This window comes from Exophiala spinifera (genome assembly GCF_000836115.1).
Source record: "Exophiala spinifera strain CBS 89968 unplaced genomic scaffold supercont1.7, whole genome shotgun sequence".
NCBI classification, from domain to species: Eukaryota; Fungi; Ascomycota; class Eurotiomycetes; order Chaetothyriales; family Herpotrichiellaceae; genus Exophiala; species Exophiala spinifera.
Genome location: NW_015622519.1, coordinates 5,603 through 20,189, shown reverse-complemented (window position 1 = coordinate 20,189; position 14,587 = coordinate 5,603). Strand labels below are relative to the sequence as shown.

General features: G+C 50.4%; 4 protein-coding genes across 4 annotated transcripts; 2 read left to right on the top strand and 2 right to left on the bottom strand.

Annotated features, from left to right (window-relative positions):
* Window positions 1-2,025: 2,025 nt before the first annotated feature.
* PV08_09007 (uncharacterized protein) lies at window positions 2,026-3,906 on the bottom strand (the record flags this gene model as incomplete). The annotated part of the gene is made up of 3 exons (XM_016383328.1): window positions 2,026-2,675; window positions 2,744-3,641; window positions 3,697-3,906. The coding sequence occupies 3 exons, from the start codon at window positions 3,904-3,906 to the stop codon at window positions 2,026-2,028; spliced, it is 1,758 nt and encodes a 585-aa protein (XP_016231951.1).
* Window positions 3,907-4,578: 672 nt separating this feature from the next.
* Window positions 4,579-6,634, top strand: PV08_09006 (uncharacterized protein; the record flags this gene model as incomplete). The annotated part of the gene is made up of 3 exons (XM_016383327.1): window positions 4,579-5,465; window positions 5,514-5,797; window positions 5,853-6,634. The coding sequence occupies 3 exons, from the start codon at window positions 4,579-4,581 to the stop codon at window positions 6,632-6,634; spliced, it is 1,953 nt and encodes a 650-aa protein (XP_016231950.1).
* A 947-nt stretch (window positions 6,635-7,581) lies between these two features.
* On the top strand, window positions 7,582-9,117 carry PV08_09005 (uncharacterized protein; the record flags this gene model as incomplete). The annotated part of the gene is made up of 1 exon (XM_016383326.1): window positions 7,582-9,117. The coding sequence occupies one exon, from the start codon at window positions 7,582-7,584 to the stop codon at window positions 9,115-9,117; it is 1,536 nt and encodes a 511-aa protein (XP_016231949.1).
* Window positions 9,118-12,857: 3,740 nt separating this feature from the next.
* PV08_09004 (uncharacterized protein) lies at window positions 12,858-14,485 on the bottom strand (the record flags this gene model as incomplete). The annotated part of the gene is made up of 3 exons (XM_016383325.1): window positions 12,858-12,950; window positions 13,039-14,121; window positions 14,174-14,485. The coding sequence occupies 3 exons, from the start codon at window positions 14,483-14,485 to the stop codon at window positions 12,858-12,860; spliced, it is 1,488 nt and encodes a 495-aa protein (XP_016231948.1).
* Between the last annotated feature and the right edge of the window lie 102 nt (window positions 14,486-14,587).

The following is a 14,587-nucleotide window of genomic DNA, read 5'->3' as shown; positions in this document are numbered from 1 at the left end:
AACACAACCAGATGGAAGCAAACGGTTCGCACCGTATCGAAATCCTCAGGAAGAATGGACAAGGTTAACCCTTTATATGTGTACGAACGACATGTGCCCACACGACGGCGCACATACACATGGAGTGGGAGGGCAGGGAACACACTATGACCTGGAACGAGAGCACGATTTTCCGGACGATGTCGAATACTACTCAGAAGAAGCGTTCATGATGATGAGCGCCGACACGAACGAAGAGTCAGGGGAATGTGAAACCCTGGTGGAGAGAGGGACGTTTGCGGTGATCAGTACCAGGTACTGGGTTGATGGCGCAGGACCAGGTTACCCCGGCATTCGTCGCCGCTTCAACCCTAAGGGAGACCCACAAGCGCAAGAAAGAATCGTGTACATACGGCGTTGCGAGGGAGAAAACTGCAACATCAATCCGAATGTCGAGCACACACACAATGTGATAGGAATAGACTGCTGCAAGATGCCTGCGGGAGGCGGCACAGAGGACGGTAGCACTTGCGGTCGCGTCGTGGACTGCGCATCAGAGTTCTCGTCTCTGTGATGGGCACATAATGTATCATCTTGAAGATTGGCGACAAAGGTTGACCCGTCATTCCGTCGTGAGGCAATTTCCCGGTGTCCATCTATTTTTGGCGCTGTGTCGATCTCAAATTGCGGCCTCTGCTGCAAAGCTTTCAATAACGCATCAATCTTCGCGTCTTCGACTTCTGAATAAGCATTTCGATGCTCCTGTTTATCGTCTCCAATTTCCCAGTGACGTCGAGTATTTGCTTCTCCGACTTTGTTTGATACGGTAACTCTCTATATGTACATTCCAAGCCTTTGACCTTGCAATGATGACATTGCGGTCTGCTTTCATCGCATTTCGTTTTTCGTTGTCGACAGGAATCGCATGCTTCTGCCGCTCGTACAGCCTTCCGTCTCTGCTGATGGTGGGGATTGTGATAAGAAGACTGTATACAATACCCCGCGGATGGTGGCGATTCGGTGAGGTGTGGTCCGTAAGGACTAGGAGGTTCAGGAGGTTGCCTGGAAAAAGATGGATTTGTGTTGAACTAGGCTGAGTTGCGGGCGCTTTCAGCACTGTCTTTACAAGTCAAATACTCACGCCTAGTGCCTTAGCGCCTCCGGCGGAACGCCGACGCACTCACGTTCCTTACAACTTTTGCAACACCATCGATTCACTGTTTCTAGTCATATATGACTATATTCTCGGGCTTCACAAGGAGGCGTTCTCTCTGTGTAGGAACGTCGCCCGATAGAACGCCGCCCGACGACGGCCGATGGCTCCACGCGGCGCGCTGTGCGACGGCGAGAAAGCCCTCCCTTGGAACGCTCCTTTTGGCTATATAATAGATAGGGATCTCCCTCCGAGAGAGGGAGGTCAGACTCGTCAATACATCCCATTTAGCCCCCAGACATCGCCTAGAACTGAGCGTTGCATAACAATTTGAAATGATCGAGGAGAGGGAACATGGAGAGTCTCTACCTCGGACAAACATTGGTGGGTGGGGGGCTAAGGGTTGAGCACCCTTCTAGTCTGCCTGTTCAGCTTAGTTCTGTGCTGTATTGGAGTCTGTCGTTATCTAGTGTTGGTCGTCTGAGCGAGTTGGGCACAGTAAATTGCGTTACGGAATACCCCTAAGCGTCGGTGCAGTGGTAAAGCCATTTCTGCGCTCGTGGCTGGCACATGGTGTCATACGTGATAGAGCCTGGTAATATTACAGCAATGGTTGTGGAATTGCTCAATCCCTGGATTAAATAAACGGTGCATAGGAGACTTCCGATTTTATTAGTGGTAGTTTTAAACTTTGTGAGTAGAGTAGCATTCTGTTCGCTCGTGTCTATTTCTTCCGTCTCTCGTTGATTTCCGTTTTCCTTCCACCAACATCTAACCTTCCATTTTCCAAAGCGCCAGCTAGTCAAAGATAGTGATACAAACAGCTTCAGTTCCGTGCATTATCTGTTTCGATGGTGGCAACGCGGCATGTCGAAGACACCAGCGACAGCGAATCAGGAAGAGAGAGATTCCTCGTCTTTCTCACTTCGAGCAGGAGTAATCAGATCCGTTTCCCTCGCCTCATCTGTGACTGGGATCTCGCTTTCTGTCTGGCTCTTGGGAGCAGATGCAGGTTTTGCTTTCGTGTTCTTCCATTCGACGCCAGTGGCAATGAAGAACCCGAGAATGCATGCAGCCAAAGAGGCGTAGAACACATTCGTTATGGCCTTATTGTACGCCCACAGCACTGAACTCAGCTTATTCGGAAACGAGTCCAACGTGACTTTCCTGGCGTTTCCAGATCCAGCATCCAGAATCAACTGCACTTGCGCCTGGTCAAGCCCGGCACGCGATTTGAGTGACTTGACAAGTTGGTTCTGAAAGATTGCCAGTGCGATGCTCTGGAAGACCGAGGCGCCGAAGTACTGGAAAAATGCGCTGCACGCGAGACCGACGGGGATGAGGCGAGGTCGTGATGCTAGCGTGGCTTGTACGGCTAGGAGAGGGCTCTGAAAAGAGCTGCCGCCTAGGCCTTGGAAGACGAGGAAGGTTATCCATTTCGCATGGCCGGTTGAGGTAGTCAGGGTGGTGTATAGGCCCGACGCGATACTCATAGAGCCAATGCCGACGAAAAACCATGGGTTATAGTACCCTGTGCGGCTTCCTGTAGGTCGGTAAATTAGTGAATGTGTCCTCAGGCAACACGGGTAGGGCCGGCTTTTTGGCACTTACCGATCAACCCTGATATGATCGCGGATGCAACTTGAGACCCAACGGCAGGCAGTGTCATAACACCGCTATGAAGCGGAGAGGCCCCCTTGATCACCTGAAACCATTCTGGCATGTAGTAGATGTTGATCATGTAGGCGCCGAACATGCACGCGCTGAAGAGGCAACTTAAAAGGATGGATCTTTGCAGGACGACAGAAAATGGGATCATAGCGTCATCTCCTCTCTTGAACTCCCATGTAAGAAAGATGGCAGCCAGAACGGCAGCTCCACAAAAAAGTCCAATAACCGTAGCCGACTTCCAGGCATACTGGTGACCACCCCATTGCAGCGCCAGAAGAACCATGACAATCGTAGGGATAAAGAGCGCGCAGCCGATTACGTCGATCTTCTCGATCTTCTCCCGCAAAGTACCTTTGTCGGTTTCTCGGATCGGAGGTTTGAAGAACAGACCTAAGGCAACCAAGGTGAAGGCCCCGACAGGCAGGTTGATGTAGAAGCACCATCTCCACGAGACTTTCGTCGTCAGAGCTCCTCCTATGATTGGTCCGGTGACAGTGGCGATTCCGAAGACACCTGTCAAACATGCAGTATAGAGAGCTCGTTTGGATAGGGGTGTCACTACAGCGAGGATTGATAGTGCTCCCGAGAAGATCCCAGAAGCTCCGACTCCAGTGATCGCTCGGGCGGTGATGAACATATTGGAGTTTTGAGATACAGCACATAGTAAGGATCCCAGCAGAAAAATGCCGACGAAGACGAAATAACTCCATTTGAGCGAGAAGTAGGTGTAAATCTTCCCGGACATAGGCTGCAGCGAGCAGAGACAGAGAGGGTAAGCTGCAGCATACCAACCGATATCTGTTGTGGCATTGAATTGGGTGGTGATGGCAGGGATTGCCTGGTGAGTCAGTCAGCCTTGCAAGGAGAAGAGTTGTGATAGAACCATGACTTACTGTAGCTATCACAGAGACATCAAGAGCGAAGAGGTAGACGGTCAAGCCAATGCCACCCAAGATGAGATATAATTTTGAGCCGGTCAGATAATAGTTGGGCACTTCATCAGGATCTTGAGGCGCCTTTGGACCCTCCAAGTCTGCTTCGTCTTTGTCTGGGCCTCCAGAAGGCACGTTGACGGCACTCCGCGGATCTTTATGGTCGAGCATGTTCGGTCAACTGGTTGTCGCCGGCGGAAAGGGATTCAACTACAGGGACAATTTGAGTGAGACGCAGAGGGTGGAAAGGAAGCACATTTAAAGGAGCATACCGCCCTGCGAGCTCTAGGTCGTCGGGAGTCATCGATCAGGTGCATTTGTAAACAAGGCATGTGGTTAGAGTATTCTGAAGCACGGACAGGACAGCTTTGATGCCGTTCCCGTTCAAGGCTACAGCAACAAGACAGGAGCATATCGAGAAGACCCACTCGAGTCCAATGGACAGCTACTGTTGTATCTGGATAGAGTGATGGAATTTTAGATTGCGAAAATCTGCCCCGTATTGACAAAAGAGTGAAAACGGGACGGTGTAGGAACAGAGTGAAACGACACCAGGAGTGACGCGAACGGACAGAAAAAGGCCCGTTCCAATTAATTAGATTTAGTCTGACAAGCAGAAGCGGCGTTACTCGCTCGGATTTGCGCTCTTCCTTGGTCTGTCAAATCCAGATTAAAGTTGCAGCCTGGAAATTTCATGCACGACCGGAGTTTGAATCTTCGATATTCCCGGCCCCTGCTTCCCTACTTGCCTCAATTCTACCCAGTGTACCACTCCTTCTCCGGCCCTCAACGGAGAGTAACATTTGTCTGAGTATTCGGATTGGATCTTCATGCACATCAGACATGAATGCCATCGGAAATGGACAATTAAAACAACGAGCTTGCGTTCGATGTGCTGCAGCTAAAGCGAAGTGTTCGTTCAATGGATCAGATAAATTCTGTGAACGATGCAGGAGGCTGAAAAGAGAATGTATCTTGGAAGATAGACCAAGACGCAAAAAGGAGAAGCAATCTTCCCGCGTCAAAGCACTGGAAGAGAAGGTCGAAACCCTTCTTTCAATGATGGGTCCTGAGAAGGGCGGCATGGGTGTCCCGACTTCAGGTCCGCGTATTGACCTTGAGACTCCAGCTCCTACAGATGATGACAGTATGAAAAGCGTGGCGTCCTCGACATTCGAACCAGGCCATCGCTTCGATATTATCAACACCGGTCTTCTCACCATCGCAGCTGCCGACATAATCTTGGAAAAATACAAATGCGTCCGCACCAAACTCTTCCCATTCGTGGTGGTCCCACCGGAGATCGATGCAGCTACATTGAGAGAAAAATCACCGTTTCTCTTCTTAGCTATCATGACCGCAGGCATTGAAGGTGACCATCTACTTCAACGAAGGCTCGGGGTCGAATGCCGGAAGATCTTGTGCGAACGAGTTATGATAGGGGCCGATAAAGATTTTGACCTTTTGCAAGGCTTGCTCGTTCATCTCGGCTGGAGTCACTTCCACTTCAGCCCCGCGAAGAAGCAATTGTACATGCTTTTCCTCACTGCGTACGGCCTGGTCATCGACCTCGAGCTTGACAGATGCCCTGCTCATCGTGATCAGCGAGTGGCCAGTGCCATATGCTGCCACACTGTCGTCTTCGGCCAACCAAAAACACTGCCAGCACAGTGCCGAAGAAGCACTGCCGAGATTCGCGCCCTATTCGGTTGCTTTTATATATCATCCTCGTGAGTCCATTGCCGTCTCGTCGTTGCCGCGTTGCTCACGACTAGTAGTCTGGCTGTAATGCGGAAAGAACTGGCTATGACCCACACTAAATGGATTGACAACTGCTGCAAAATTCTTGAGGCTGAGCAAGAGTATCCCACAGACGTTGATGCGGTCGCTTTCATCCGTGCAAAATGCTTGGTCAAAACTATTGGCGAGCGCTTCTCATACAGCGATCCAGCTCTGGTCCGATCTCACAACGACTCTGTATTACAGATGTCTCTGAACGGCTTCAAAAAAGAGATCGCTGATTTGGAAGCTAGTCATGCTCTTTCAGCTGCCAATACGAACTGTGAGTAGGCCTATATCCCTTCCAAGCATAATCCTGGCTGAATGGAGTCATGTAGACGCTTTGATCGCCGAAATACAAGCTTTGCCAGTCACCCTCTATGAGATTGCACTTTATCGCGACCATAGCAACACTTCAACACCCTCGCAAACCTCGAATCTGTGGAATCTCTTGACCTCCGCACGCGATTTATTGACCCATGTCCTGGAAATTCCCAAGGAGATAATCACAGAGCTACCCTCAGGCTTCTTCAATCTCTTCCCGTATGCACTGGTCGTTCTCTCCATTGTTTCTCGCATGCCAACGACTTCTGCATGGGACCATGCAATCGCAAGCCGCGAAGCAGATTTCATGGATTTTACCCAACGCATACAGACTAAATTCGGGACAGAATTGTCCACAACCACACCCGACGCTGAACCGGACCAAAGAGATGTGTGGCAGTTCTTCTCTCGTGGGCTATCGGGTCTATCTACATGGCACCAAAGATGTGAGAGCACTTCCTCCGCAGAGGCGGAAATCGAAGTTTCCCTCGTTTCCCCGTACCATACCATGAAGTGCGCCATGGCGGACACCATGACCGCCTTCGCATCTATGCGCTTTCAAAAAACAACCCAGCATAGCTGTGGTGCGGAACATGAGGCTCAGCCTGTGGTCCAGCTGTACGGCACGACTGAGCCGACTTCTGGCACAGCAACAGGTAATTACAATCACCAATCACAACAAGATATGTTGGGCAGTTCCATTGGAGATAATATGATGTGGCAGTCCATCATTGATGACTTCTCCATGTTTCCTACGACAACCGGTTTTCCTGGTGCTCCGCCCGTCCTCTACTAAGGTAAATACTTCACGTACGCTGGAACCTCGCTCCTCGCTTCTCTTAGCTGCGCCTTGTTCTTGGCAGTGCTTGGCAACGAGCTCGATCGGGCTGCTGGTGGAAATGAGTAGGGCAGAATACGAAGTCTTCCCCCTGTGCTAAGGTGGTCTCGTTCTTCAACGCCAATGGCATCATCAAGTGTACGAATTGAATTCTAGACCATGGCAGCCATACATTCAAAATATCCTCGACTTGAAGCTCCTTATCGTCTTCCTTGGCTCTGGTGGCTGTGCACCTAATGAACAACCTCGAGTTCTGCAATAGTCGTTGCAACCATGGGTGAGCTTCTGAGAACTAATTACTATGTCTTCTCTACTCCATTCTGCTTCTAATTGGCCGCTTTGCAACTCATGCTGTCGAAGTGGCCACCCTGAAAATCGAGAAGTACTTCATAGCTGAGCACATGGATACGCCAAGCAACTCTTCTCAGACTGCCATCTTGCGGCCGCCTACCTCAGATATACCGCAAGGGCCTGGAGATGGCCCCAGAAAGGTGGAAAACGTGCATAGGCCTGAGCAGATGGCGGATGACCAGGAAAAGTCCCGAAAATTGAGCCAATATCGCTCCTCGGGATCTCGTCCATACCCGGTTTCCCCCCTTAGGGTTAGACACTACACTCGAGAAATATATTTGATGCTATAGTATAATCGATAGAGCCTCTGACGGCCAATCGAATGCTACTATTCTCATTCTCATACCTGTTGTGCTGCTTTCTCGGTGTGGTGTTAAAGATACAGTCTCGAGGAGTGGCTTCACGAGAAATGCCAAGGGCGTTACAATTCTCGAACATTTTGGGTTAGACCGCCAAGAGCGTTACAATTTAATGTAGAAGTGTTAATAATGTTTCGCAGTCGACCATGTTTCGTTCACTCTTCAATTAAGCTGCAATATAGTGTATTTATAACAATGCCTTCTAAGCGCGGACGCCCCTTATCCCAGACTACAGATGACCCTACTCTCAATCGACGGCGTGTTCTTGCTGCCGCGCGCGTTCAACGGTTTCGCCACCGACAAAGAGATGAACGCACTTCGATTACACGACCTACTTCGGCGCAGCTTCAACAGGGCGAGCAGATCATCTCCCTCGCGATGACCGACGAAGAAGAAGCGGCTGTGACACTGTCACAGATGGGCCTGAGAGTCTCTGGACTTACGATAGCTCGAGATGCGCAAGATGCGCAACTTCAGCAGGGAGCCACTGAGGTGGACGAGCATCGCACACTGTATAAGCCTCACACACTTATCACAGCCAGCAACAACAAACCTTCTTTTAGTTATTCCTCCACCATCGCGTCTACCGACCAATCCTCTCCTCGCCCATCACAACTACTATCGAGTCAATCGCAGCTTTCTCGCTTCTTTCCACAGTATCCTCCTCGCAATCCTTTTATCGCATCAACCGTCAATACCACCCCTCCTCTAATTCGATTATCTCCTGTCCGACCATCTTTCAGCCCGCTGTCATCTTCTCGGCGATCTCCCTTTCGTCCTTCCTTTAGCCCTCTTTCATCGTCTATCCGTGAGAGTATTGGCGCACAGCATCGCGGAAGTGAAGATTTAATTTTCGCTGATAATGATAATAATGATGATAACGATGATAACGATGATGATGACTTCCGAGACGATGAGAGTATATTCCGGCCCCAGTATATCCCCAGAGAAAGAGGTGGGAGCTTTGATAATGGTAGCAATGGTCCTGGCACCGCGAGGAGAGTTCATAATGAGGAGGATGATTTTGCAGGCCAGCATACTAACAGTGGCGAGGAAGATTCGGTTTATGATTTTGCATCTGAGCGTTCTGCACCACATAGCGATAACGAAGACGATGAACAACCTCCTTCTGATCTTCAGCATACAGTCAACAAGCTTATTGCTTTTTTTCAGGGCGACGTTGGCGGCTGCACTTGTCGGCAGCACATGGCATATGTAGCTGACGACGACCACTACGGCCTAAATGATATCTTCAATGACCGCAACAGCATTTCTGTTCTCGCATCCTCTGACTTGCTGTCTCCTGATCAACTCAGTTGTAATGTCCTCCCCAGACCTGTGCAATTACAGTCTGCGTTTTGTGGCATTTCTCCCCAGCATCTCCAACCCCAGCATGTTTGTTTCCACCGCGAAGAAACCCGAAAACAACCACTCCGGCACGCGTTCGACATCGACAGCTATCTTGGGTTCCTGCATTCACTCGCACCACGAAAAGGCCTCTGGCATCAACCGGTTCCCCAAGCGCGACAGAATATGACCAATGACGTCTACCTCGAGACGCCCCTGTTCGTCGCGAGTGGCGACGGCGAGCATGCTCCTCGAGCCACGCTGGCCATGCTCCGAGACGTGCCTCATTTCCTGCTCGGCCGGGCTGCAAATGCGCACGACATTACCATCCACATCCTGTCGCCGCATCTTCCACAACCTCAAGACAAGTTTATCTCATTGTGATGAATGTGGTAACACACTGTCTAAGACATACGAGTTATGGCTAGAGCTCCGAAATGAATAAACGAATACGAATATAGCTTATATTCGTATTCGCCTTTGCGAATATGAATAAAGTGAATATTTATTCATGCGAATATGGGCAATATTCGTATTCGTATTCACATTATTCACGTCCAGCCCGGAGCATAGTTGATCCACTCCGACAATCAACAACAACATGGATTCTTCACCTCTTTTAACCTTAGAAATCTTCGGATATTCCCAGGGAAGCTTGCGTCGTGCTCCGCTGACACACTTCAATCTGTTTACTATCCATTGTCCATCATTTGACGCAATTAAGAGGCACCGAAGATTGATGCAGAGTTTCGACGGTGATGCCCGCCTGAAACTGTGTTATTTCTACTCAACCTTAATCGACTTCCTCGCATCAAATCAATAAACGCGGCGCCGAGGGCACACGATGCGCCTACAACGGCACAGAATCCGTATAGATGCTGTACAGGGAGGAATGCGCGTAATGCACCCTTCAAACACGTTCTGAGTGAGTCGAAACTTCACGGTACGCGAAATTGTTTTTTTTAAAGTCCGTTCTAGCTTAGGTGAGGCGCGGTTTTATTTTGACAATGAGGACTCCTCATGACGGATGAACTTGATCTTCTATTGTCTCTACATGCCGAACGAGCAGTTCGCATTGGAGGATATGGCTGTCGCTCCGGGAGAACCTCGTGTGACGCGTAATCTACCTCGCAAAGACTACCTTGCGCTCAACAACGGGCTCGACACGTTGATTTCGCCGTCCTCGCCGGACCTTGAACAGAGCGTTGTCTCAGGCACCACAGGTTGCGATGACTGTGAAGGGCCACTGCCATCCGAGTCGGTCTCACAAGTGTCCAGTGGCCCCTCAACAGTCGTCACTTCGGATTCTGAGGAACGTCACCTGTCGGTTGGCCCGACTGTGGACGAGTCCGCGGCGAAGAGGCGAAAAGTTCACACCAGCTGGACTCAAGACCATTTTTGGGTTACCGAGCTTCATACGCAGTGGAACAAAAGAGGCCGACTGCCACAGAATGATCGCCTGCTCGTCTGTAAGCGGTGTAGCTGGTCGTCCTCTGACTCGTCTCGCCACGGCACAACCTCCAATCTGCTCACTCACCTTCGGACGCGCCACCGTATTGGGCCGCGTTCAGAATTGACATCAGGCCCGGCTCGTGGCCCTTTAGACCGGATGCTGTCTCCTCGGCAAGAGCGCACGGGCCTGGAACATGCACTGGTCCGGTGGATCGTCCAGACCAGACAGCCTTTTACCGCAGTCGAACACTCGAGCTTCCAAGGGATTTTTGATGCGGTCGGGGTCGAGGTGCCTCTGAAATGTGCGGACACTCTCCGCGATCGTGTCAGGAATGAGTTTGAAGATTATCGGCTGGGATTGAAGCGCGAGCTCGCCCAAACCTGTGACAGTATTGCCATCGCCCTCGACACATGGACGTCTGAGCACCAACTCAGTATTCTCGCGGTGATTGGACATTGGACCACGCCGTGCTTCGAGAGGCGAGAAGTGCTCCTGGATTCTGTCGAGCTTCCCGGACCACATTCGGGCGAGAATATGGCGGCGGTGGTCCTCGCGTTGCTTCACGAGCTCGATCTGGCCCCGAAACTCCTTACGATCACCGGTGACAATGCCGGCAATAACGGAACCATGTGCGATACGATCTATGCGGAGCTGTCGAAGGTCTATGATGACGAGGATGGAGATTTTCGCCTGCGGCCGCTCATGCGTTTCCACGGCCGCCCCAGCTTTATTCGATGCCTGGCACACATCATCAATCTCATCTGCCGAGACATTCTGACACAGCTTGGGATGGGATCGGTCAAAGAAGCGAAGGCTACGCTGGGTCAGGCGAGTGCATCACGAAGCCAGTGGCCTTCCGAGTCGAGCGTGAACGCCCTCACAGGGAAGAATGCTGTGGCGAGGATCCGCATGCTCGTGCTCTGGATTGCACGGAGCCCCCAGCGACTGCGGGAATGGCGAGAGGTGTCGCCTCGGAAACTCATTCGCTATGATGTGGAGACTCGATGGAATTCGACCTACACCATGATCGCCGACGCGCTCCGACTACGGAAGGAATTGACCCAATACAGCCGGACTCACCGAGAGATCGAGAATCTCCTGCCGTCGGAAGAAGACTGGGTGCTACTGGGACACATCGAAAGGGTCCTGAAGCCTTTCTGGGATTACACCAACATCGTCTCTTCCGACATGCCTGCCATCGGGGACAGTCTGGCCATATACTGGAGTCTTAATGATCTGCTCACCGACGTCAGCACCGCGCAGGGCGAGTTCCAGGACATCCATATGTCGGTGCAAGAGGCGGCCCGGCATGCGCTCGAGAAGGCGGATAATTTCATTCGGAGAATGGACGAGAACATCTTATACTATGTATCGACAGTGTTGGATCCACGCATCAAGACCTCATTGATCACAGATCACATGAACACGGCCGAAGCGGCGTCCACCGTGTCACAAGTCCGAGATTTTCTCAAGACCGAATATCCGTTTCAGCTCAGTCTTCCCCCGGAGCCTAAACAACCGGCTGGTATGCCAGACTCGTTGTGGAAAACTTTGAGACGGCTGCAGCCGGGAGCTGGCATCCAGACGTCGGACGTCGACCGGTATCTTGATTCGGCCGTGGTTAGCTGGTCGCAGGGTTGTGTGGAGGATGGCGCGGCGGACTGGGTGCTCCGGTGGTGGAAGGCCAATGCTTTCGAGTTCCCGTCGATGGCACGCGCCGCCCGTGATTATCTGTCGGTTCCCTCGACCGAGGTCGGAGTGGAACGTGTGTTCAGTGGGGCTCGAGACGTCCTGGGTCTCCGGCGGCAGTCGATGAACGCTGACACTATGCGATCGTTAGTTCTGCTCAAGGATCACTACGATTCCCGCAGGTAGATAGGAAAGATACAAAAAGCGTGGCATAAGTAGCGGAGCAGCAGCAGAGACGCTGTGCCGTAGGGTTAATACTATGGTGAGAGACTTCTTTGAATTGGCGATTCACCAGGCAGTGACAGCGAGGATAGAAGAATAAGGAAAATGCCCTGTCAAAAGGGCCCCCACATGTGTGAATATTCATGAATATTCACGAATATTGCGAATATGAATACGGACCATATTCATATTCACATTTATTCGCCAAGACTTATTCATATTCATATTTACTCGTGAATATTCACATTATTCGTATTCATTTCGGAGCTCTAGCTGCAGGCGTACCGCGCTGGGGAGCGATTCCTCGGAGTCGACGCGTGAATGTCGTGTGTGGCACGTTGTACGCGCGCGCCGCGTGCTTAACGCGGTCAAATTTGCCATCGTGCAGAGCTTTAATGGCTAATTGGAGCCTGCCTTCTTGTTGTAATTGAATAGAACTCATGGTGGTGGAGATAATTAATAAACATGTGTTGAAGGCGGTGATGGATCTGCGAACCACTAGCCCGTGCGAACCACTAGCCCGTGGATTACGTTAGTGACTCTTAGAGCTCTTAATCGAAACCGAATGATATGGTGGATTACCAGACGATACGGTGACGTCGGTAATGATGCTTTGGGGTTATGGTTGTTTTCGCTGTTTGGTCTTGTTTTGATGTACTGTACTCCGTACTGGACGGTAATTTGATTTCCCGGAGATTTTTCATGTCATGTAACTAGCCTAGGCATATTACTCCATATCATGCCCAACAACTAATAGTAGTTACCGCGCTCTTATTCTCACCATAAGCTCGTCAACGGAAAGATTTACGCTTCCGGACCAATTTAGCGGCGCGTTAGGTTCGACAGCTTCGATCTGTGTGATACGCAGAGATAAGTCCGGGTGAAAAGGAAAGCAGAATACAGAGAGAGCGAGCGACAATGGGGGATGAAATTTTTCTTACCTCAAATCTTAACAGTAATGCAGTAATATATTTCTTCATCTCGATCCAGGCGATATGCTGCCCGATGCAAATCCTCCTTCCACCGGAGAAGAATAGATCACATCTCTCCATTTTCTGCAATTGCTGTTCGTCGCAGTCGAGCCATCGTTCGGGTCTGAATTCGTGGGTCTTGCTGCCCCAGATCTCGGGTTCAAGGTTCAACGCGTGTGTATTTACGGCCACGACGGTTCCGGCCGGGACGAAAACACCAGCAATCTGGGAGTCAACAGGAACTTCGCGTTCCAGCGGGTCCAAGAGGAGGGGACGTAAGCGGCCGGCTTCTTTGATACATGCATCAAGATAATGAAGCTTAGAAACGTTGACCCATGCTGGTGGAAAAGATAGATTTGCTTGGGAGATTTCAGCCTTGAGCTTGGCCATTGTCCGCGGGTTTGCCAAAAGGTAGTAGAGGGTCACGTTAATGGTTGAGGAAGTGGTGTCTCCGCCGGCAGCAATTATTGACATGACTAGACCGAGAATCGTGGATCTCGTGAATGTGGCAGGGTCTCTTTCTCGGGCTTGCAGGTAGCGGTCGAGCAAATCCGAAAAGTTCCCTCTTCCACCCTTCTCCATGCGTTCCTGAAGTCGCTCCGTGGCGAGCTCGCCGAGTTTAGAGCTCTTTTGGCTACCTCTAGTCGCCCATCTATTCTTGAAGATGAGTTCCTCGAGCCACGGTAGGGACTGCCAGTTGTGCCAATGTAGCAACCGTTCCTTCCCCCCCTGGAGAGTCCGGCCTATATCAGCTTGTCTTTCCACTAGGCCTTGATTGTCACTGAAGGCGATATTGCAGATTGTGTCCATGGCAAAGAAGATATTCCAAGTTGCAATGTTGAAGACTTTATCTTGTTCGGAGAGCGTAAAGCGGTCCATTAGGCGTGTGATGTTGTGATCAATATGGTGCTCATAGGCAAGTATTGCATTGGTGCTAAATGCGCCAATAATTTGTTTTTTGATGATAGATATTCGGGCTTCGCTACGTTCCGTGATAAATGTACTGATCAATTTACCATTGACGGCTTGTACTGGTACATTATAGGAATCGGGCTCAAGAGAATTAGTATCCCACTTATATGTAAGAGCAACGGGTACGCTATACCTTGGGAAAGGGATTTCTGGTATTGAATATAATACCTATAGCTGTAGGCTCATTGAACAAGATCCTGTTTGGGCCATACGCCACGACTCGGCCGAATCGCTTGTCCAAGTCCCTGGAAATATCAGGAAAGTTTTCCCCTCTCCAGACTCTCCTGGCTAGCCAGAAATTGGTTAATTTTGCCTGCCATGGACCTGGGATGTGACGAAGCCGCCAATATTGTAGGAAAATTTTGACGATGAGAGGCAAAGTGGCCAAGCCGATTAGGATCACAAGAATTGGAACCGGCCGCACAATCTCATACAGAACGGCCATATTATAAAAGATTGGAATGGTCTTGGAATAATCAATGTAAATCTTGAGAGAGTACTCGAGCTGAGAAGGTATAGTGAATAGATATATATACCAAGATAATGT